Source organism: Bombus terrestris, chromosome 10 (genome assembly GCF_910591885.1).
Source record: "Bombus terrestris chromosome 10, iyBomTerr1.2, whole genome shotgun sequence".
In the NCBI taxonomy this organism is placed as follows: Eukaryota; Metazoa; Arthropoda; class Insecta; order Hymenoptera; family Apidae; genus Bombus; species Bombus terrestris.
Genome location: NC_063278.1, coordinates 17,093,722 through 17,119,200, shown reverse-complemented (window position 1 = coordinate 17,119,200; position 25,479 = coordinate 17,093,722). Strand labels below are relative to the sequence as shown.

Sequence of the window (25,479 nt, the reverse complement as noted above, 5' to 3'; positions counted from 1 at the left end):
CCCTGGGCTAGCATCCCTTTGTCTTTTCTTAGCCCCATCACGCGTATGTTCCGCGAAGACCCCGTGGCCAGGGTCTTTTCTACGAAACTATTCACTTGAAGGACCGACCACACATTGATGGACCCGACGACGCCTCGGCTCTCGCGACATTGTTTATGATTCGACCGACATCTTAGGCCTTTTGTCCACGATACTACATACATCTACAAATTAATCAACTTACCGACAAAAATGAAGCCGTTAAACCTCCGAATCTTACGATAACAAATGAAAGAAATGGCAAAGAAGGTTGATGATACGGTTCTACATGATTGGAATAGTTTGAAAAGATTTTACAACACAATATTCAAGCATCTTGTCAATAAAATTCTCCTCTATCACTGATGCCAAATTGTTGATTATAAATTTGATGTTTCTTGAAAAGCAGGCTCGGTAAAAGTGCTATAATTATTAGAGAGATTCAGCTCATGATACGAATATCTAATCCTGCTATTTTGCAGCAATTTCATTTGCGAATTTCACGTCATAATTGTTCACATGAACTGATTAAAATCATCATGTATATGGATGCAAAATCTCTGCAGATGGATTGCCAGCATTTTGCATTTTCTCATTCACAATAGCAATTGATATTTAAAGACCCCGCGATACAGCGCTCGGCCAATCAACAGACAGAAAAATTTATTCAGCTTTGCATCTCTCCCTTGCCATACAGTATATCATTACAGCATTATTACTCCAACTATCAGAGTAGGCGGACACTTACGAGCATACAAAACTATTCAGGGGCGTCTAACAACCATCGATTTGTAAATTGCGACATCGTCTGTTCTCTCAGGTTTAGGTTTTCTACAAGAATCGAGAACTTACGAGAGATACCACACAGCTGTCCCACGTGCAATATCGTCTGATATGTGCAAATTGAAATTCGGAATAATTACGATAAAATTTGGAAATTTTTTAAATTCTCTGTATACAGAACGATTACCAGGCTCGCAATGATTAATTCGTCGCTATGAAGAAAAGAAATCTGAACAGGATTCTGCAAACGTTTTAACGTACGTTGAGACACTATCTATGGGAAGAACATGGTCGAAATGACGACTGTATTCTTTGATATCATATTCGCAGTGTTTTGTGCACCAACGTGCAGACTTTACGTGATATTAAACGACTAGGCTGCGAATTTTTCTGCAGATTTTTATGAACGTAATTAAAAATCCAGAGATTCGTTTTTCTCATTAAAAATAGTAAGAGATACTGTACTTTGGATATTTTATATATTTTTATATATTATATGAATTCCGTGCGTTTTTTCTATCTTTAAACTTGGCATAAATGCATGAAAATCCACAGTCTGTTAATGGCCAAGCTTCATAGGTTCTTTTATCTTGCATCTGCATATTGCGACGCAACAATATCAGATGAAAATACTTCAAAATAACACGAGGAAGTTACATCTGGCAGAAGATTCGTTGCATTCTATTTATGCGGTATTGCTGATGCATTTTTTAAGTATCTATTTTCATTTCAGAGATTAAACTTTCTAGAGCTATTATACGCGGTTCTGATTCGCGAGAGCCAATCGCAAATCTTTGGAAGCTTCCGTGCTTCCGTGAAAGCTTGGCTGCATATAATCCATGAAGATGAGAAGTCGGTGCTTCTCGCCGGAAAATATATTCTACGTGACACGTGGAAAATTCCCGCGGGTATTAAAATATCTTATCGCACTCGCACACAGAAGTCGAGCAGATTCTTCTTTCTTCGCCTTATGGTCGAGGAAAAAAGCTGCGCAACTTTTATAAGACACTTCTGTGTAATCTGAAACTTCGTATCTATTCAGAAACTTGCTGCCTGTGGTGGCTTTCGAACGTTCATAAATGTATTTATTAAATTGTTTTTCTCCGATACGCGTATAGTAGACGTGAAATATCGCGTGGAAGATCTGGTAATAACAATGGAAATATCAATGAATATCACGTGAATATCACGGCATTTTGTAACGATAATACATTTTATCGCGATATCGTTAATGCAACATCATAATTATCTTTCATAAACAATATTTCAATATTATTAGGAAATATTATACACGTAAGATACGAAGAATATTATAAACAAGTCATATAACAGTTTCTGGGATATTTTACAGTAGTTAGGGAAATGTATTATACGGTTATTTTCCTTTGCTCACCATTCATGATATTCAAAGGAAAAACATCTAGTAATTAAAATACAAGAGTCTTCGACTAGATAGATATTTTTACCTGAATAAATTTAACAATACGTAAACAATCATTTAGCCAAACATTAATTTGCTATACGATTCTCTTACGCAACATATCTATATTTATATTCATTACATTTTTGGTTTATATTTTTCTCAACTTTGCATTTGATTGAACAATTAATAAAAGAGCAAACAGGAAATAATTCAATATTACAATACACTAAATATTACAATAATTGAATATATTAAATATTTAGAAAATATTCAACAATTTTCTTACAAAACATATTTATATTTTTATTTATTATATTTTTGCCAACTTTGCATTTAATTGAACAATTTATAAAAGAACAAACAGGAAATAATTCAATATTACAATATACTAAATATTACAATAATTGAATATATCAAATATTTAGAAAATATTCAACAATTCTCTTACTAAGCATATTTATATTTTTATTCATTACATTTTTGGTTTATATTTTTATCAACTTTGCACTTGATTGAACAATTAATAAAAGAGCAAACAGGAAATAATTCAATATTACAATACACTAAATATTACAATAATTGAATATATTAAATATTTAGAAAATATTCAACAATTTTCTTACAAAACATATTTATATTTTTATTTATTATATTTTTGCCAACTTTGCATTTAATTGAACAATTTATAAAAGAACAAACAGGAAATAATTCAATATTACAATATACTAAATATTACAATAATAGAACATATTAAATATTTAGAAAATATTCAACAATTCTCTTACAAAGCATATTTATATTTTTATTTATTATATTTTTGGTTCATATTTTTCTCAACTTTGCATTTGATTGAACAATTAACAAAAGAGCAAACAGGAAATAATTCAATATTACAATATACTAAATATTACAATAATTGAATATATTAAATGTTCAGAAAATATTCAACAATTCTCTTACAAAACATATTTATATTTTTATGTATTATATTTTTGTCAACTTTGCATTTAATTGAACAATTAATAAAAGAGTAAACAGGAAATAATTCAATATTACAATAATTGAATATATTAAATATTTAGAAAACATTGCATTCCTTTCCAAATATCTTACATGCCTATGAATAATTATAGAGATTGTATGTTGTTAATGATGTTGTTCACTAAAGAATTGCAAAAAATGAAAATTTGTTCTGCATAATTTCATAGAATTGCTTCTTTATTTCAAATGTTTCAAATGTTTACAACAATTTATAATGAGATAGGGACATTTAAAAATTCATTGGTTCATTGACTATTACCTTAATCAATGAAAGCTTGTGTTATCTGAAAAGGGTGTATTTTTAAATAACAAATATTAAAATTTGAAATTCGAAATATAGAAATATACATTATATTGTATATATAATCATGTATTCAGAATTCATACTTTACATAATCATTGTCATCAACATTCATCTATTTCACAGAACATCTGCTTTTCTCCTGCCTTTTACATATCTTCAATTTCCTACAGATGACTCGATAAATATTATTTCTATTTATTTATATTCATTCTAACGAATAGTACAGTATAGTAATAATATAAAATATCATCCTATCCTAATATTATTTTTAAATACCAAATTCATATAAACTTTTTCCATTTGTTTCATCTCCTGAGAATACACTGATAAACTCCTGACAGTATATTGATTTAGCGCTAACCTGTCAGGATATTCCACAATAAACTTGATTATTAATGGTGGAAAATTATATAAATACGCGTGAACTGCAAAAATACAGCATCGTCGCGTCGCGTGTTGAAATAACTTGTTACCGTTGATAGGAACGTCGTTGTACGCTTATCGCTGTTTATCGCTCAGCTCTAATCAGGACCCAGTCTCCACATTCAACGATTTGAATTTGTTGCTGACAGAAAATAAACGTAGTAGACACGTGTAATGTATTGAACAAGTATTCTCCTAACTGAAACCAACATATTTTTCTCAAGAATATCCAGATAATCTGTTCCTAGATGAAGCATGCTACATGTTGCTAATCTTGATACATGAGTTCGTTTAGGTCTAGTCTCAACATATTTCCGGAAAGTATGTACAGAACTCTCGCTTTATCGCAGTATGTCAATGAAATGGAATGGCCAGCAATTCCATCATTTCTGTTTTCTTCTATTTCTTCTTTTTTTTCTTTTTCTTTGTTTGGCTCCAATGAATTTTACAATTTATCCTGTGAGGACATTTGGTAAATGTTTTCAGCTGGCAATTGTAGATACAAGACGCAGATGCTTTCTCATTAGATCAGTCCATATGACTTTAAGTGTAGTAGATTTCTGTGCGAATGTGTTGTTTTATCGTTGCGGGAGAAGGTCATTAGGACGCCTTCTGTGCAGTTTTCTAGGTAGCTTGACTGCCTAGAGTTCCTTGACTAGATCGTTAGGGCGATTGCCTAATCTGGTTCTTCCACTCAACAGTATAAATTCCTCGGCGACTGAGAACTGATTCTCAGATCTCTGCTAATCCAACATAGAAATCCTCTTTGGAAGAAAATCTCCATTGTCAAACATAAACAAATTATTAATACACGAGATAATACTAAAGCCAATTTGGACATACGCCAAATATGTGGCACTGTTCCTGGCTTAAAAATTATAGGAAGATGGCAAGATAGAAAGCTAAGAGCCACAGTGAATGAAGATTGGTACATTCTAAGCCGCCAAATGAATGAGAAAACCGACACAGTAAGGAAATAAATTGCTCAACTTGGCAAAAGGTACCAATGGCACTTACAGACACCTCAATAGTCTCACAGCGAATCTTCTGGACACCTGCGAGGGACAAGAAAACCCAAGAAAGACACCACTTCCTCCGACTACTCTGCAGATTGAGCGAAGCCAACTGATGACAATGTGATGCACCAATAGGGGTATTCACCTTCAAGACATATATAAATCAGTGCTAAATATCGTTATTTGATAGATTGTACATAATAAATTAAAAAAAAGCGATTTCTATGGGAAATATCAAAAACCATGATAGACACACCTTGGTACACACGAAACGTTGCACCAGGATCTCGAGATATCTGCGATAAAAGGAGAAGTGGAAGAAAAATTTCAAAGTTCATCGCATAAGCAATCATCCGAACTGTTGGACTGTAGAAACTAAAAAGACGCTGCCTCTAGAACTACACGAGAGATTCAGCTGAAAAAGAACGTTCAGTCACATAAGACCAAGTGTAAGTAATTTAAAATTACCATGTCACTGTACCGTGTTAGACTAACATATAATTCTCGATGAGAATTGATTGCCATGTATTCGGCAATTTAAAGGAAAAAGAAATTGTCGTATATATTCTTCGATCCTTTCGTTCTCGATAATGCATCGGTTTGTTTAAAATATTCCGTGTTCAATAAAAATCAATGGTATCGTGTAACTTGCTTCGATAAGACTCTTTTATTTCAATTCTGATAAAATAGATTTTCAAGGGCCAACAAATTCGTGTATTTCGTTGGAAATTAACATTTATGATTTTCTATCGCGTGTCTTTGAAATGTGATATTCGATTACATTTTACGTACAATTGTACGACTGCTATGAGAAAAATGAATTTTTCTCCCAGTTCACTACAATATCAATTACTTAATTAATTAAGAGTAGAAGCCGATTGTAGTATTCAGTTCCTTTCATTAAAAACATTGTCCGTCCCAATAAAAAGTAAGTTAATGCGCATTAAAGCGGCGAACAACTTTAATATTTAATTTCCGCGTTGTTGACTTTGAAATAATAAAATGCAACGTAAATATCAGTTTCACGGTTTCCAGATATAACGATTTAATGCTTCGGACGTTAAAGAGTTAGTGAAAAAGATAATTTACAAAGATCAGCTCCGCGCGTTTATTATTAATACAAAGTGAAGTAAAAACAATTGCGGAAATGAAGCAAATTCCACGATCGCGAGAAATTTACAAAACCTGGTAAAAGCGGAGTTCTCGTTCGTTTGTTACGAAGAAACAAAAAGTCTACTATGCTGCTCGGTAGAAAAAAGGCAGAGATGCTTATGCGTGAAATTCAAATTTTAAACGGATACAGAGGAGCCACGATACTTCTAGTAGCAGTTCCTGAAGAAATTCCGCTAGTACTTCGATATATACTGAACAGGGCTATTTTAAAAGATAGAAAATATCAGTTAAAAATGTGTGGCAAACGATTCCAGGTACCTTTATCGTATATTGCTAAAGCTAAACCTAAGCCACAACTGATTGCATAAACGCAAATTAAGCGAAAGAGGAAAATAAGTAGTAAATTGTTAGGAAGCTAGTTCGGTTTAATGTTTATTAATAAAATGGTCGAACAACAACAAAATTGCAAAATATGTAGCAAATAACGTTAAAAGATTCAACATGTGGGTTGGATTATGGTTTGATTTAGCTTTAATGAACGAAGCTTGACTTGATGTTTATCAATGACAGAAGATAAACAGTAAATAGCTAAAAAGAAGCGAAAGAGGAAATTAAGTAGTAAATTGTTAAGTAGCTAGTTCGATTTAATGTTTATTAATAAAATGGTCGAACAACAACAAAATTGCAAAATATATAGCAAATAACGTTAAAAGATTCAACATGTGGGTTGGGTTGTGGTTTGATTTAGCTTTAGTGAACGAAAATTGACTTGATGTTTATCAATGACAGAAGGTAAACAGTAAATAGCTAAAAAGAAGCTTAATTTCATTTTTATGAATAAAATGATCGAAGGGCTAAAGCTAAACCTAAGCCACAACTGATTGCATAAACGCAAATTAAGCGAAAGAGGAAAATAACTAGTAAATTGTTAAGAAGCTAGTTCGGTTTAATGTTTATTAATAAAATGATCGAACAACAACAAAATTGCAAAATATATAGCAAATAACGTTAAAAGATTCAACATGTGAGTTGGGTTATGGTTTGATTTAGCTTTAGTGAACGAAGCTTGACTTGATGTTTATCAATGACAGAAGATAAACAATAAATAGCTAAAAAGAAGCTTAATTTAACGAATGTCAATAAAATGGTTAAATAACAAAAGAATGATATATAAAACATGTAGCTAATAATATTTAAAAAATTCAACACGAGGTTTCAGTTAGTTTTGAGTTAACACGTAGTTTGATTTAGCTGTAATAGCCAAAGTTTGATAGAATCTTTATCATTGACAGAAAGTAAATAACACACGATTAAAAAGGAAGTTTAATTTAATGAATATCCATCAAATGGTCAGATAAGAAAAAAATTACAAAACATGTAGCAACTAACATTTAAAAAATCAACATGTGGTTTGAACTAGCTCTAGTGGAGAAAGTTTGACTGAATATTTACGAATGACAGAAAGTAAACAATAAATAGTTTAAAAAAGAAGCTTAATTTAACGAGTGTCAATAAAATGGTTAAATAACAAAAGAATTATATATAAAACATGTAGCTAATAATAATTAAAAAATTCAACACGAGGTTTCAGTTAGTTTTGAGTTAACACGTAGTTTGATTTAGCTGTAATAGCTAAAGTTTGATAGAATCTTTATAATTGACAGAAATTAAATAGTACACTGTTAAAAAAGAAGTTTAATTTCATGAATATCCATCAAATGGTCAAATAAGAAAAAAAATTACAAAACATGTAGCAACTAACATTTAAAAAATCAACATGTGGTTTGAGCTAGCTCTAGTGGAGAAAGTTTGACTGAATATTTATGAACGACAGAAGGTAAACAGTAAATAGTTAAAAAAAGAAGCTTAATTTAACGAATGTCAATAAAATGGTGAAATAACAAAAGAATTATATATAAAACATGTAGCTAATAATATTTAAAAAATTCAACACGAGGTTTCAGTTAGTTTTGAGTTAACACGTAGTTTGATTTAGCTGTAATAGCCAAAGTTTGATAGAATCTTTATAATTGACAGAAATTAAATAGCACACTGTTAAAAAAGAAGTTTAATTTCATGAATATCCATCAAATGGTCAAATAAGAAAAAAAATTACAAAACATATAACAACTAACATTTAAAAAACCAACATGTGATTCCAGTTAGACTTTGATTTAATTTGATGAAATTTAATGCGGTTTATGCTACGGAAGATTAGATCTGACTAGATTTAAAGAAAAATTACAAGCACGTATAATCATTCATGACACTTTTTTAAATAATAATTCGTCTTTTTAAACAGTCTTTCTTGATACATTGGAGTTTGAAAATTGCAGTTTAAATTCCTAAAGTACATACTACTGTTCCATAAACAGTTGAACGCGTTGACTCAGTGGCGTGGTTTTTAACAGGCCTCGCACGCTTGAAACTTTATTTATTCGTCGTCGCGGGCTGTAATAATCCCAGTGACACATGGGAAATCTCTACGGCCGTAAAAATATCAAAGAAAAATTTTACGAGCGTAATCTGCGTGCGGGCATGGTGCACGACATACCTACCGTACACTCTTAAAGGATTTCATGACCGGTTTACCAGCGCTGTTTTCGAGCCAGGAAAAAGTTCACACGCGCGTATGCAGCTTCCAACGCGCATCGCCAAGAAAACGATGTATCTTCATTGTTATCGCAGGTTATTTGAGGAAACGTTTTACTGTTTACAGAAAGGGAACGAACGAAAGTGTTTTCGCTTCGCGAATCGTTCGGTTGCGTGAATTGATCTATCCGGCGATCTTTTTCAAAATACGATGGAACCTCGATCATTCGAACTGATTGTGTTCAGGATAATCGGATAATAGAATTTCTTATAAATACATGTATACTTTTTATATATTACACATGTCACATACGTATGTTTCAACCGTTTTTGTTCATCCAATCTTTCCAAGTTGCTAAATTGTATTTTTTTTTTTTTTTTTACATTTAGCGATTTCATTCGCATATATACGTCACTATTCTTTTCTGTCTCGTTTATTCGTATAGACAGGATGTTCCAGAAGGAAACCGAGTAACTTTAGTATACTCGGTAGGTCGTTCTGAATGAAAACAGTCTGTTGCAGAGTAATCAAATGCTAAACATTAAACTGTGTCTCAAAATCTATGGAAACAGTTTACTTTTTATGTAGCCGAGGTAACATTAGGGCTTCGTTCAATCCTTTAAGTATCGTCAACAGATAACGAAAAGAAAACTTCGTGAAATACGGCACAGTTGTTAATGAAAGACGCCATGTATTATAATTGCATTGTACTTAGCATTTCTTTTTTGCAGGAAATGATTTATGACAATGTACTTGTACTCATGGGGTTAATAAATATTAGCAGTCAAAATTGTACGACTCGTCATATGAATGTATTTTGTAAACATTATTTATTTGTGCCACTAATAGTAATAATTGCATTGTATTTACCATTTCTTTTTTGCAGGAAATGATTTATGACAATGTACTTGTACTCATGGGGTTAATAAATATTAGCAGTCAAAATTGTACGACTCGTCATATGAATGTATTTTGTAAACATTATTTATTTGTGCCACTAATAGTAATAATTGCATTGTATTTACCATTTCTTTTTTGCAGGAAATGATTTATGACAATGTACTTGTACTCATGGGGTTAATAAATATTAGCAGTCAAAATTGTACGACTCGTCATATGAATGTATTTTGTAAACATTATTTATTTGTGCCACTAATAGTAATAATTGCATTGTATTTACCATTTCTTTTTTGCAGGAAATGATTTATGACAATGTACTTGTACTCATGGGGTTAATAAATATTAGCAGTCAAAATTGTACGACTCGAGGATTGTCATATGAATGCATTTTTTAATAAACGTTATTTATTTGTAACATTAATAGTATCGTTTACAGTTTATTAGGATTATCGATATGATTATAAATATAGCGTAAAGTCATTATCATACACAAGACATTAAATATTCTTGAGACTAGTTTCTTATCTCGTTTCGGTGTAATATCTTTATTTTGCCAAAGATGTAAAAATCTTGCCAAAAGTACAAACTCGTGTCTATCATTGTTATCTCTTATTGCAAATTGATATATTATATTTTATGCTTCAATTTCTCCTTCGAATGATCCCTTTCCATCGAACAAAGTGAACTAAATTTCTTTTAAAAATTCGAATAGTATCTTGCCAAAAAATGATTGGGAAATGTCCAGATCTTGAAAAGCGAAGTTTGAAGAGAAAAGTTTTGTAACTGTTGAAAACTATCTGTGATTTAAACTGCGCATAATCGAGCATCAAAAGACAATATTTGTCGATACTACAATGCAGGTTGTAAAGCAACAAAGGGCGATTTCTCAATTTCATTCTCTTCCTTCCAAGAAGACGGAATAGCTTGAAGAGAATCGACAGATTCAAACGATTTTCAATGTAGTTTCATAAAATGCTCTTTTTTCTCTACAATTTCCTCCAAAATTGTTTGCAATTTTATCCTCTTATCATTTGATGAAAAATCATTTAATGAAACACGCGATCGTGAAAATTGTAACGATACAAGATATGAAATTAATACTTTGACCTAAAACAGATGGTGTCGTGTTATACATGTTCAATGATGTCCATAATATCATTCGTTCTGTATGTATCTGCAGTTATTTACCATCCTGCTGTCACGTACATTATTGCATACATTATTACACACGCGTATATATAAATTCATTATCGTTTTAAAATTCGAATTTCAGATATCTACTTCATTTTTATATTTGCATATGTGACCTTTATAAAATATTCGAGCTAAACACAATATCTGTAGTTAATCGTGTTTCTGTTGTTACGTAAATTGTTGTTATGCATATATAACATATATATATAGTATAAATTCATTATCCTTTTAAAATATGAATACATATATGATACATATACATATAATTACAAATATATATAATAAATATATGTATATAAATAATATATAAATATGTAAATATAATATAATATTATAATATGTAAATATGTATATAAATATATGTATTATATGTATATAAAATACATATTAATAATATAATACGTGTACAAAATATTAGATCATCCAAAATGTTTCTTTCATTTTATAAGGAAATAATGAATGCACAGCATCTTTCGTTTTATATCATTTTATCGAATTACGCGATCCATTTTGTTCTATCAAAGTAAAGATCTCGACGTTCGACAGATTAGGTTTCATGTTTGTATCAAGAAGCATCATTGTAAAAGACGTTTCTAAAAGAAAGACACTTTTCGAACAATCTAATTATATAAATTCACTGTCCTTTAAAAATAATATTAAAATAATACGAATTAAAATAATACGTATAAAAAATACATATATATATAATATGTGTACAGGAATTTTGTGACCATACACATATTATATATAACACACATTATACACACATATTATATCATATATATTGAAGTTAGGCTATCGTATGTTCGTCATTGTATGTTGGACGTGTACCAATCTGCATTCAAAATGACTATCAATTTTATTTTTTCATCGCTCTATTGATTTCATATGGGAGTTTTATGTAGAAGGCCGTGCCCCATAATTGGAAGGCATACGTCCATATCGGTTTGAGGATAGTTTTATATATGAACAGTTTCATATAGATTTTTAGCTGCGATTTCTTGTCAATCAGTCACCAAAGTTTTCTACGTCTTTCGTTTAATTGTTATATCTTTTTATGTCCGTTTTCTATAAAAGTTTTCTGTTCGAGTGTACTCGGAGATGTTGCACTGTATCCTGTCGTTATCTAATTTTACTAGAGATCATAATCTACAATGCATAATTTTGAAGTGAACAGGGGAGAATTTAATTTGTGAGTACTCGAAGCGTAATAGCAGGTAATTTCCTTAAGTTTCAGGGAAATCGATTTCAAGATATAGCGAGGCGAGCATACAAATAGAAAAAAAGACTTGTGCCAATTTAACTGAAATTAATTTTCTGTTTCTTTATTTATCGTCTTGTGTCGCATCAACCACTAATGTAGGTTATTAGCGATATAAGAAGCAAGTTCACAGTTTGTTTTACAGCAGTTTTAGGATTGTTTCTTTGCTCTTTAAATCGTCGTTTAAGACGAACTTTATATTGAGTTGCCGCCTACAAGATAAAAATGAAATTTCTTATAATTTACGATAAAATGTCTCATAGTCAGTTTCAGGCATATTTTTCCACTATATTTTACGGACGCTACGTATTCTTTGAAAATCCATTACATTTTTGCTACAATATTTCATTATTAATTTAGAATAAATAATATATATTTTACACATATCATGAAAGTAAAATAGTTCTAGTTATATTCTCATCTACGTACATAGAAATCTGCATTGGTGATTTTACTCTTCGTGCAAGCAAAACAGCATTAGATTATTAACAGAATGATTTAGTAATAATTAATAATTATAAATGATCTTCAATTACTGTAGCGAACAAAATTTATTTATTGCAGAATTACATAAACAGCACCGCTGTTCGAACGTAATTAGCATTTGAGATTTAGTTATCCAATAGATATCTAAAATGCTGTATATTAATTATAAAATATGGAAAACATTTTTCATTTTATTCGTGAACAAAGACTGGATACTTCGTATTCAAGGAACAATAAAAATATGATATTGAAATAATAATAAAAAGATAAAATTAAAAAATTTGTAATACGTTCAGAACATATTTTCAGTACACTTCACGTACTGTAATATTTTCATATTATCCAGCAGAGTTGCTAAAATTATTCTCCACGTCGGAAATTATGGATATACAAGACACATTTCTTTAAATTGAAATGTAACTGGCGCACAGAAATACATGATTTTACTTTTAACGTGACTTCAACCGGTCGTATAGAGCTTCGTGCACCATCTCGTAAAGCTCTTGTTTCGTGTCAGTTGGAAATGAAACTAATCCAGCAAAATAGTCTGAAAATACCTGGAAGTTGTTTGCGATTTATTATAATGCAGCATTTTTTACTATTGTCTCCCTACTTAATAAAACAACACAAATGCTAATTAATTGGACGCCTTAGGATAAGCACGTTATTCTCTCTCAAAGTTCATATGCATTTTAAGATTTTCAGCATCATAGAAAATGTGGAGAAATAAAGAGGAAAGCAAGGAGTAGACAGTTAGAAGCAAATGGTTCTCACTTCAACGACAGTACACAAAATACATTGTTTTGTTAAATATTATTTCCTGATATCTATGATATTTATCTTTTGACATGCAAATGAAATAAGACTCGTGTGTACTAAAAATACCATTCAATACACAACGTAAGCACAATATTTAACATCGCATTTTGCACAACTTAAAATTATGTATACGTACGAAATAAATGACGTCTTAATCTTGCAAAGTCTTTGTTTGTTAAAGAGCTGATGTTAAGATATTGACAACGGTGTGTATCTTTTTGCATCATAATCTGACTTGTAAATAATTATACATCGGGGTCTATAAATAAAATGTGCAATATTTTCCTTGGATATTCAAAAAGATAGAAGACGCAGTTACCACATTGTAAATTAGTTAATAACGTTTCAAAGGTAACATGCAACCGAAAAAAATGTGATTCTACGTGAGAAAATAAATGGGAACGCAGCTTTCTTTTCGAGACAATTAATTGTCTTTAAATATTTGCCTGATAAATGTTAGCGAGTACCGTTATAAACAGATACCTAAACTCGTGCACCTTGTATTTGTTAATGAAAAACACAGCACGAAATAGGACAATAAATTTCGATTGCTTGCTAACAAAAGAAATTGAATTCCGTAGGAATTTAATAGGAGGAGCAATAATAATTGTGAATATTCAACAGAACAGAAAACGTTTTCAGCCATTTCTAAAGCACCTAATAAAATTTATCGTCCATGAATATCCACTTTTATTTTATCTTCTCGATCCATACAATAAAAACAAGTATATATAGATATTAGACCATAGCGAGATCCATTCAGGTCAATTTTCTCGCAAATAAAACTTCGTATGAATCACCTTATTGCCGATTATGCTACCAGTTACGAAACACCTTCGATGTAAAAATGAGTTATTCCAAGTTACACAGTACTCACATTCCTGTCAATCGAAATGCTCACAGTCTGTGCTAGGGCATTGTACACGCGCAGATGACAATATAAAAAGGAAGAAAGATTACGATCTATCTGTGTAATGTTCAAATAAATTCCTCAATAAAATCAAACAATCTAGTGTACAAATTCATCGAGGCTATCAAAACAGGTTAGTTTAGCGTCGCAATTACAAGATAATCTTCCGTCCAACGAACGGATGGTGGATAGCCAATTATGCAAACTACTCTGTTCGTTGAAGAGCAATTGCGATGCGTCGCGTCTGCCGTATACCGTATTAGAAAGGAGTTGGTCCGATTGATCGTCGAGCGTCTCGCAGAGTCCGCAGATCGACCGATTCCGAGTGAAACTTTCCGTTTGATCTGCGGTACCCGCGGCCGCCGATAAACGACCAAGGATTCAGCAGGTTGAAGTTTCCAGCCAGTCAAGCGGATCCGAGACGGGTCTGGCTCGGCCGCGGTTCCCATGCCATTACCTTACCTTACCTTACTTTTGCATCCGATGAGGCAGAAAGGAGGACACGTATTCGCAAGAGTCCTCTCGCGGAGAAAGTTTATTGTATCGTTCAACTCGTACACACAGACCTCTACACTCGTACGTCTTACGGGTCCAAGATTCGAGCTGCAAACAGCGGAAACCCATCCCGTCGTTTTCTACGTTGTATCGTGCACCGCGAATCTTCCCTTTTAACAATACCTCGTAATACAGATTTTTCCTCTTGCTCTTTTTTTTCTCCTCGTTTGCCTCGCCCGAGTGTAGCTTTTTTTCGCCTGCGAGAATCATGCGCTTCCGGTATTCTTTGAGACTGTTTAGGTACTGTCAGGAACTAGAGGACAGAGGCAACCTAACGTCTATTGTTAGTCGATAACGAACGGACGAGATTCCTCAGATTGTAACAATATGTTAGCTACGAGGTCGTGGGCAATGGATTTGTTGGCCACTTCTATTTATTATCAGTCGACCGTGAAACTGAAAACTTGAAGGGTACGCGAGCATACCGTGCTCTTCTTTCGGCCCCGTTTATCATTTCATGTCGTTGCTTTCCGTGTTCTCCATGTATTTGCAGTAATTTTCTTCCAGCGAATACTCGAGAGGGTAAACAGACTGGTACGCTTGTTTGCAACTTACGGTGTAATTTATTTCTTCCTCTCTCGCTACTACACTCTTTTAAATAGGTACATAATAATGGTAAATAGGGCGGTCACGTATATTCGACTTTTTTCCATGTCTGAAATAACGTAGAAATCTCGTAATAATCTCAGGCACTTTGGGTCGCTGTATTATAGACACCGACACGCGATTTTCTATTTTTATGAACGTAAATTAAACAAATATAGTCGAGACAGAAATTTCTTCCATCCACTAAATACCACGATATGTGTTCTATTTTAAACGTTTTGTACAGGCTGTAACAGAACACGTGGCAGCCATTTCGGCAGCTGACGATACATCTAAAAACAATGAACAAGATTTCCATAAGCATATCCATCTGTCTTCGTGTACATAACGACGTTAATAACATTTTAAATTAATAACATTTTCCGTGTTGACCTTGTGTTGCTTAATTGCAATTGCACAAGATGCTAAAAATGGCCACTTTGTGTTTCAAGGCAAACACGTACACGTGCTGTTATGGGTCGTGTTTCTCGAATTTGTTGAAAAGCCTCTTCTAGTCTGAGCCTTGGTATTTCAACATTTTCAATGCATCTTCATAAACGAAGATAAATAGAGCACGTGTTCATATAAGTGTTTTTCCACGTGTTTTGTTACACCTGGTGTACTTTTACGTATTATGTACACCCTATAAATTTTTGGAATCTTAAATTTCCCAAAGATAATTTTACGATCGATAATTAAAGAAAGTCAGGAACGAACGACAAACGGTTCAGTTTCGTTGCAGTCGGAATATTCTTTTCCCGCTCCTCTTGTTATAACCGTCACTATCTCGCGATCATGTGCTCGCAAATAATATGTATACATATGTATCAGGTTGTCCGGAAAGTTTCGTTTTATGAGGAAATAATAGACGCACAACGCTTCTCGTTTTATATTATTTCGTCGAATTACGTACGGTCCATTTTATTCTTTTGAGATAAACACCGCGACATTTCACAGACTTGGTTTCACGTTTGTGTCGTGAAAAATACGTTTGCGAAAGAAAGACACTTTCCGGACAACCTAATACAAAGGCTGTAACAAGTGTTGCCGCGCTATTGTATTTATTACAACATTTGCATATCAATTAGGATACTACGAAAATAAAATGTAGAAGGTGACAAAAAAAAAAATTGTTAAGGGATAAAAATATTGATTGGAGAATAAGGATATGTGGCAACACGTTTCGTAGCCGCTATACGTACGGAATAATCACGTAACTTTTAATGAAATGGAATTCAAATTATTTCTCGCGTGAATACACTATGTTGCACATACATATCTATTACATTGCTATTATATTTATTGATTCTAGATTTACATATACTAACATTGCAATATAACTGCGTATTAACCATCGGTTAGAAAAACGAGTTTTCTCTAATAGCCCATGGTACCGTTGCTACCTCTATGACGAGCTAAGAAACACGCGTACAAGTCAGAATTACAAGTTCATAAATTTATCTGTGGTTTTTGATAAAACAACATGTGTTAACATTTAAAATGTCGGCAGGCATTCAAACCGTGAATTTAATCGAACTTCCCACCATGGCCGGATGGACATAAATGGGTAGATCCGCACTGGCATCTTCCTGGTACATAAATCCCAGGGCGATTGACCGTCACCGTTTGCTATAACTCTGGATTCACTGGCGCTTCGCGTGAGATACGCTTCACTGCCATTGGATACAGGTAGTATCCGACAATTGGCGCGAGCCTTTTCGTACCTGGCTCTTTTGTATTACTGCTTTCCGACTTAATTTCTTTTATCCGTGATCCATAGAAATACAGCAGGCTATGCACGATATACTCGATTTATAGCGGTCATTCACCTTGGATATTAAAATAATTACAGTCGCTCGAGTACTTGTTTAAATTTGTTTTTAATTTATTTTATATTCCAATTTGGAACTTTGGAGAAGAATTTTACAAGAGACGTTTCGTGTTGTAACAGTCTCATGAATTTCCCCTGAATCTTAGCCATATATAGTAATCTTCACTGTGCCTGGCACTTGCACCTGCTCTTACTTACGTCATTGTGTATCATTAATTACATCTTAAAAACGTTGGAAATTATTTTTTAGTACGCCCTGATTCAAGTATGGAAACTGATTATTATTGTTATTATTATTGTCCATATATAGTAATCTGTACCGAACCTGGCTGTTGCACCTGGTGTCACTTACGTCATTATACACCACTAATTACATCTTAAAATATTGGAAATTGTTTATAAATGCACTTTGCTTTATATTCTTGTAATAAAATATATGATTTCTGTAGACCAATTAGGATATGGTTTTTTAAAAGTCGATTATAAAAATTGCAATATGAGAAATGATGATTTTATATATACTACTCTTCACCGAATCTGGATCTTGCACCTGGTGTCACTTACGTCATTCTATACCATTAATTACATCTTAAAATATTGGAAATTGTTTATTTTCTTGTAATAAAATATATGATTTCTGTAGACCAATTAGGATATAGTTTTTTGAAAGTCGATTATAAAAATTGCAATGATTTTATATATAGTACTCTCCACCGAATCTGGATCTTGCACCTGGTGTCACTTACGTCATTCTACACCACTAATTATATCTTAAAATATTGGAAATTGTTTATAAATGCATTTTGCTTTATATTCTTGTAATAAAATATATGATTTCTGTAGACCATAGGATATGGTTTTTTAAAAGTCGATTATAAAAATTGCAATATGAGAAATGATGATTTTATATATACTACTCTTCACCGAATCTGGATCTTGCACCTGGTGTCACTTACGTCATTCTATACCATTAATTACATCTTAAAATATTGGAAATTGTTTATTTTCTTGTAATAAAATATATGATTTCTGTAGACCAATTAGGATATAGTTTTTTGAAAGTCGATTATAAAAATTGCAACGATTTTATATATAGTACTCTCCATCGAATCTGGATCTTGCACCTGGTGTCACTTACGTCATTATACACCATTAATTACATATTAAAATATTGGAAATTGTTTATTTTCTTGTAATAAAATATATGATTTCTGTAGACCAATTAGGATATAGTTTTTTGAAAGTCGATTATAAAAATTGCAATGATTTTATATATAGTACTCTCCACCGAATCTGGATCTTGCACCTGGTGTCACTTACGTCATTCTACACCACTAATTACATCTTAAAATATTGGAAATTGTTTATAAATGCACTTTGCTTTATATTCTTGTAATAAAATATATGATTTCTGTAGACCAATTAGGATATGGTTTTTTAAAAGTCGATTATAAAAATTGCAATATGAGAAATGATGATTTTATATATACTACTCTTCACCGAATCTGGATCTTGCACCTGGTGTCACTTACGTCATTCTATACCATTAATTACATCTTAAAATATTGGAAATTGTTTATTTTCTTGTAATAAAATATATGATTTCTGTAGACCAATTAGGATATAGTTTTTTGAAAGTCGATTATAAAAATTGCAATGATTTTATATATAGTACTCTCCACCGAATCTGGATCTTGCACCTGGTGTCACTTACGTCATTCTACACCACTAATTATATCTTAAAATATTGGAAATTGTTTATAAATGCATTTTGCTTTATATTCTTGTAATAAAATATATGATTTCTGTAGACCATAGGATATGGTTTTTTAAAAGTCGATTATAAAAATTGCAATATGAGAAATGATGATTTTATATATACTACTCTTCACCGAATCTGGATCTTGCACCTGGTGTCACTTACGTCATTCTATACCATTAATTACATCTTAAAATATCGGAAATTGTTTATTTTCTTGTAATAAAATATATGATTTCTGTAGACCAATTAGGATATAGTTTTTTGAAAGTCGATTATAAAAATTGCAACGATTTTATATATAGTACTCTCCATCGAATCTGGATCTTGCACCTGGTGTCACTTACGTCATTATACACCATTAATTACATATTAAAATATTGGAAATTGTTTATTTTCTTGTAATAAAATATATGATTTCTGTAGACCAATTAGGATATAGTTTTTTGAAAGTCGATTATAAAAATTGCAATGATTTTATATATAGTACTCTCCACCGAATCTGGATCTTGCACCTGGTGTCACTTACGTCATTCTATACCATTAATTACATCTTAAAATATTGGAAATTGTTTATTTTCTTGTAATAAAATATATGATTTCTGTAGACCAATTACGATATAGTGTTTTGAAAGTCGATTATAAAAATTGCAATATGGAAAATGATGATTATTGTCATCTGTATATAGTACTCTTCACCGAATTTGGATCTTGCACCTGGTGTCACTTACGTCATTGTATATCATTAATTTGCTTCTTAAAATATTGAAAATAGTTCTTATATGCACCTTAATAAAATATATGATTTTACTACACCAAGTTTAGTGATATATTTTCTTAAATATCAATTATCAAGAATTTATTAAATTACCTATTTCTTCTTGAAATAATAAATCTCTTACCAAACATGCTACATACTAATTTTTTTAAATAACCGCAACTAAAATAAATGCCGTATATTTGAATAAATATTTCATTATCAAGAATTTATTAAATTACCTATTTTTTCTTTAAATAATAAATCTCTTGCCAAACATGTTACATACTAATTCTTTTAAATAAACGTAACTAAAATAAATGCCGTATATTTGAATAAATATTTCATTCTCTATAAAATACTTTCAGCAACTGTTATCGTATAATTTCCCTTTTTATCGTCCTATTTAAAATTTACAATTTGATTACAAAAAACATTCGGTAAATTGATTTAGCTACGTCGCAGAAAATAACATGCAGGTATTTTCCCATTGGTCTATAGCTTCAAATATTCTCGTTGAGAAAATAAATTGTTAGATGAGCGAAACTGTTTGATGATTAATAGTAGCGAATTATTGGGAAATGAATTATTTGGTTGGCTTTCTCATTCGCTGTTTAAATTTATCGGCGAGACGTGTGATTTTCAATGGATCCGGTTTTATAATCATTTCTAACTTCTTCGTTTCTAACGTAACTTCATTGACCACTGTACACAGGACTATTGCTTGAAGTTTCTCGATCCTTTTTATATGGCTGTTTGCTATCGTTCCCCAAAGTTCAACTTCATACGCCTATATTGGGTTAATAACGGTTTTATAAATTAACAGCTCATTTTCTCCACTTAACTTAGAGTTTCTACTCGTGAGACAGCCCATGTTTCCTCTTTATCGCATAATAGCGTCGAAAAAAGAATAGAACACCGTCAGGATTTAATTGCCAAACATGCAAACAGCGTAAACACAAGTGATGCTGTTCAAATGTCAGTTCCTGAAATGTTTCTCGATTCTCGAAATTAAACGACGGATGAGCGTTTGATCGATATTTTATTCGTTATTTTTATTCCATTTTCTGTCGTGCTCTAGCGATTCAAGCATTTAGGTATGATATTTCATTCGTTATTTGTATCCAAACTTCTGTCATCCAGTGATCTAGCATTTAATGAAAACATTTAGGTGTGGCTCATGCCATAACAAATATAACGATACGTCACGCTTATCTCTGTAAATACTTTAATCTCTAGAACACGGCGAAAGATAAAATAAAAATGACGAATAAGATCTCGATCAAACGCTCGTCTGTCGCTTAATTTCAAAAATCGGTAGCAATTCGCAGTAACCGATCGCAGAGACTGTAATTTCGAGGTCCTGCAGAGGAAGCAGCGAACGCAGAGGGGAACCAGGACATTTTTCTCGGTCTGCTCGCCGCGGTGTGCCTTTTTTTCCGGCACACATACCACCGTTCCCCTAGCATAGTTGCATTCTGCCTGGCGCGACTCTATTACCTTTGTACGCGGTTGGTTAGTACGTAACAGGACAACGTTTGTTTCCCTCGCTAATTGCTCGGGCGTTTGGCGTAACGGGAGCACGTTCTCGTGTCCCAGAAAGCATCAGCGCGAGAGTCCGAAGACACGGCCACAATTCCTGTCGGTACGTCTTCTTCTGGCTTCCCCTTTCGTCTCCTTCTCGTTCCTCCTACCCGCCTTCCTCTCATTATTCTGTCGGGGGACCTTCTTCTGTGCGCTACCCACACGCGACAGAGGAAGCTCGCAGAGCAAGAGAGAGAGAGCTGCACCGTTGCTAACGTTAATGCCGGTATAACAGTATTTATTACCGTCTCTCTATCGCTTCCACCATAAATACATACGTACAATGCGTCGTTAAGCGATCGCCCAGCCCCGGAAATAGACCGTGACCGAATGGTGAACGCGAGACAATTCCCGGAAGAGCGTTCAGACGATCACCGGAAGGTTAACCACCGGTGTTCGGAATACGCGCGCTGTGCCTACGCCCTTCCCTCCCCCTTTCCATCCTTCCCGCCCTCTTCCGCCTCCGCGCCTTGCTTTTCTTCCGCTCTGTTTTTCCGCCTCTGATTCGCCTAACGGACGCGAACACCAGGTGCATTTGCAATACTTCATTGTCGTCACATGATCCGCGAAAAGTTTCAGGTAACAAGGCATTAGAAGCGGAGAACACTTTGCAACGCTACTTTCTACACGCTTCTCGTAAGTTGATCTTTGCTACTTGCCGATCGGGTATAACGTGGCAAGCTTTCTCGAATAACAGCAAAGTGACATGGATCGGTTTTCAATATGTTTTACAATATGCTGCCTCATCTGAAAGAATCATAGTAGATTTGTGAAATGATAAATGTGTGTATATACGCTGTTGTATAGTAGCTCTTCTCTTTGTTTTAATTTATACGCCGTATCTTTGACGTGGACGAGACTAGAGAGGAAGATCTCGTAAAGGAAACTTCCATCGGACGAGTTAACAGTTTTAGTAGCTACGAAAGATATTGACACATATTCCTCTTTCCCAGTGAGGTTTCTTTCTTATCAGATTTTATATTTCGTATTCGTAGTATCGAATTTTTGCACTTGTACGAAAATACTACGAAATTTAACGTATTTATATGCAACTAATTAGTGTGTAAATGCCATGACTAACGAGTGAACAGTTATAGTAGCTACGAAAGATATTGACACATATTCCTCTTTCCCAGTGAGGTTTCTTTCTTATCAGATTTTACATTTCGTATTCGTAGTATCGAATTTTTGCAGTTATACGAAAATACTACGAAGTTTAACGTATTCATATGCAACTAATTAGTGTGTAAATGCCATGACTAACGAGTGAACAGTTCTAGTAACTACGAAAGATATTGACACATATTCCTCTTTCCCAGTGAGGTTTCTTTCTTATCAGATTTTACATTTCGTATTCGTAGTATCGAATTTTTGCAGTTATACGAAAATACTACGAAGTTTAACGTATTCATATGCAACTAATTAGTGTGTAAATGCCATGACTAACGAGTGAACAGTTCTAGTAACTACGAAAGATATTGACACATATTCCTCTTTCCCAGTGAGGTTTCTTTCTTATCAGATTTTACATTTCGTATTCGTAGTATCGAATTTTTGCACTTGTACGAAAATACTACGAAATTTAACGTATTTATATGCAACTAATTAGTGTGTAAATGCCATGACTAACGAGTGAACAGTTCTAGTAACTACGAAAGGTATTGACACATATTCCTCTTTCCCAGTGAGGTTTCTTTCCTATCAGATTTTACATTTCGTATTCGTAGTATCGAATTTTTGCAGTTATACGGAAATACTACGAAATTTAACGTATTCATATGCAGCTAATTAGTATGCAAGTGCCATGACTAATACAGTGGTGTGATAGTATTTCATTCGGACTTAATCTCGATACAACATGATCGTAAACATGATAACATTGATGTAGAAGAAAAGGCTAGAACTATAACATTTAGCTCAAGTAACTTGTAATCGAATATTGTAATGTTTTTGCTCGTTTCTTATGGTCCTGTTGGGAATCTAATATTTGACTCCAACATGAAACGAAAGATTCTGAGAAAAAAGAATATATTATTGATAAACGATGAGTATGATGCATATTCTTTTTCTTTCACATTTTTTATCGTATCGTATATATCAAAGATAAACCAGGTATGAGATAAAAAGGGCAGAGAAATAGGAAGACGACGTCATTTGGAAGAAGAGAAATTGGAGCTGATAAAGTATGTTATACACGAAAATAGTAGAAGATAATTTATCTGTCGTTAATATATTACGTATGAAATTATAACATTAATTTACTTCGGCGAATGAATCGAAACAGAGGAGAGGAACTGAAAATTGCTGAAATTTGTTGCCTACTGTGTCGAAATATTAAATCGTATAATATGTAGAAACTCGTTGGTACATTGTTCATTTTCATGCAATTACGGAGCGTTTGAAACTCCAAAAATACATAGGGAGCACGTAATATGGAAAAATGTATAAAATAGCCAAAGTGTGACGCTCGTTATGATACCCAGCAGATGAAATGGAATATCTGCTCAAGTTACATTTCTTCAGAGATGATGGTAAAAATTTGAATTCGCGTAAATATCCACAGCACGCACAACGTCATCGATGCTTTGTAAAATCTCAAATTTCCCAAGGCTAACACGATTTTATCGTCAGCCGGCGCGTTTATTTTCGCGGAATGTTATCATCGCCAGCGTTGCTGCTCGACATGCGCTACGATCAAGCGACCCTGTTACTCAGCTTGATGCTAACGATAGTTTGTGCCGGGTTGCGCGTCGTACAAAGCAAATAGGTAACGAAATAAATTTCTCGGCGCAGAGGCGCGCTGCGAGCCCATTTCGTAGCGCTCCACCTCGAACGGTGAAACTGCAGCCCCGGCAGAAGCATGCGAAACCAGGGAGGAACACGTGAGGACGCCTCGATGAAATATATCTTCGGCTGCAAACGTGGTTCCTGCTCGTAAAGGAGCCTCGGATTACATGGCGCGTATAAAAGCCGACAGGAACGAAACGTCACACACCGTCTCTAGCGCACGCCGTGATCGTATAAATTACCAGCGACGTCCAATTAAAGAGACTCACGCTTGAATCGCTGACAAGAGCAGCAAAAAATACGTCGTAGCGCTAGTGTTGCACCTACGCGCGACACTTGTAATAAGGTTTCAACATGTGCGTCGAGTTTCAGGGGCATTGTTAGCGATAAGTTTCATCGAAAACAGACCTACGCTTCCGTTCATAAGTACGGGCCATCCCATAAATAACGTGTCTCTTTCTAAGAGTTGAGAGTTCAGTTCAAAACAATGGGAGTTTTTAATATCGGAATTTAAACAGATCGAGATAGAAGGCTTGTTAGCACGTTGACTGCCACGCGTGTTTTCACTGAAATCTCCGTCAGGTTACTCGTTCTCTGCTAGTGAATAATTTTTTTAATCAACCATTTTCGTATTACTTTTATAACAATTCGATAGTTTTATTATTTTCTTTAGAATATCTTTTCAAATACCTGCGACGATCCTTCGCAAGTAGTCAAATAAGCGTCGCCCGAATACGGGTGACGCGGCCCTATCGGAAACTTTGCTGTCACCCGAATACGGGTATCGTGGCAGTCATCGTGTTAGAGGAGGATAGAAAAAATACGAAAAGAGAAAGAAATAGGATAACCAATGACTGCATTACCTATGCAACGATTTAATTAATATTTTACGTATCGATATTAGGGCTCCTGTTGTACAATGTGAAAATTGCAGTCTTCTATGCAGAATAATTTGCAATGATCCGAAATTTAGTTGATGCATTTTGAACTCCACAAAAATCCAGCTTTGTTCCTAGTGGGTATATTTTATTTCTGCTTTTTGTTTCATAATGCCGTTTTGTAGCTTATTAAATTGTGTGTAATGTAATTAGTATTATTTAAATAACAAAAGTGAAATAAGTTGAAAATATTGCTTGCACTTTGCGGGTTGACATTATTCGGCAAATTCGGTTTCGGTATAATCCACATCGAAGTTTAAGTATTCTACGTAGAAACCTTGTCCATATCTTCGACAATCCTATTGTCGCTGTTTAAATTATCGTAAAAATGCAAATCTGCTGGAACGCGGTGCCTCGTATTTTTGTAAGTTTTTAAGTTTCGTCCCCGACATAGTTTAT

At 33.4% G+C, this 25,479-nt stretch overlaps 1 protein-coding gene across 1 annotated transcript in view; it reads left to right on the top strand.

Moving 5' to 3' along the window:
- Positions 1–17,206, top strand: part of LOC105666188 (CCR4-NOT transcription complex subunit 6-like) — a 484,667-nt gene extending 467,461 nt beyond the window's left edge. Inside the window, exon 4 of the mRNA XM_020864962.2 lies at positions 16,935–17,206. Coding sequence (XP_020720621.1) covers positions 16,935–16,987 — 53 coding nt within the window. The 3' untranslated portion in view covers positions 16,988–17,206. The remainder of the gene's footprint in view (positions 1–16,934) is intronic.
- The last annotated feature ends 8,273 nt before the right edge of the window (positions 17,207–25,479 follow it).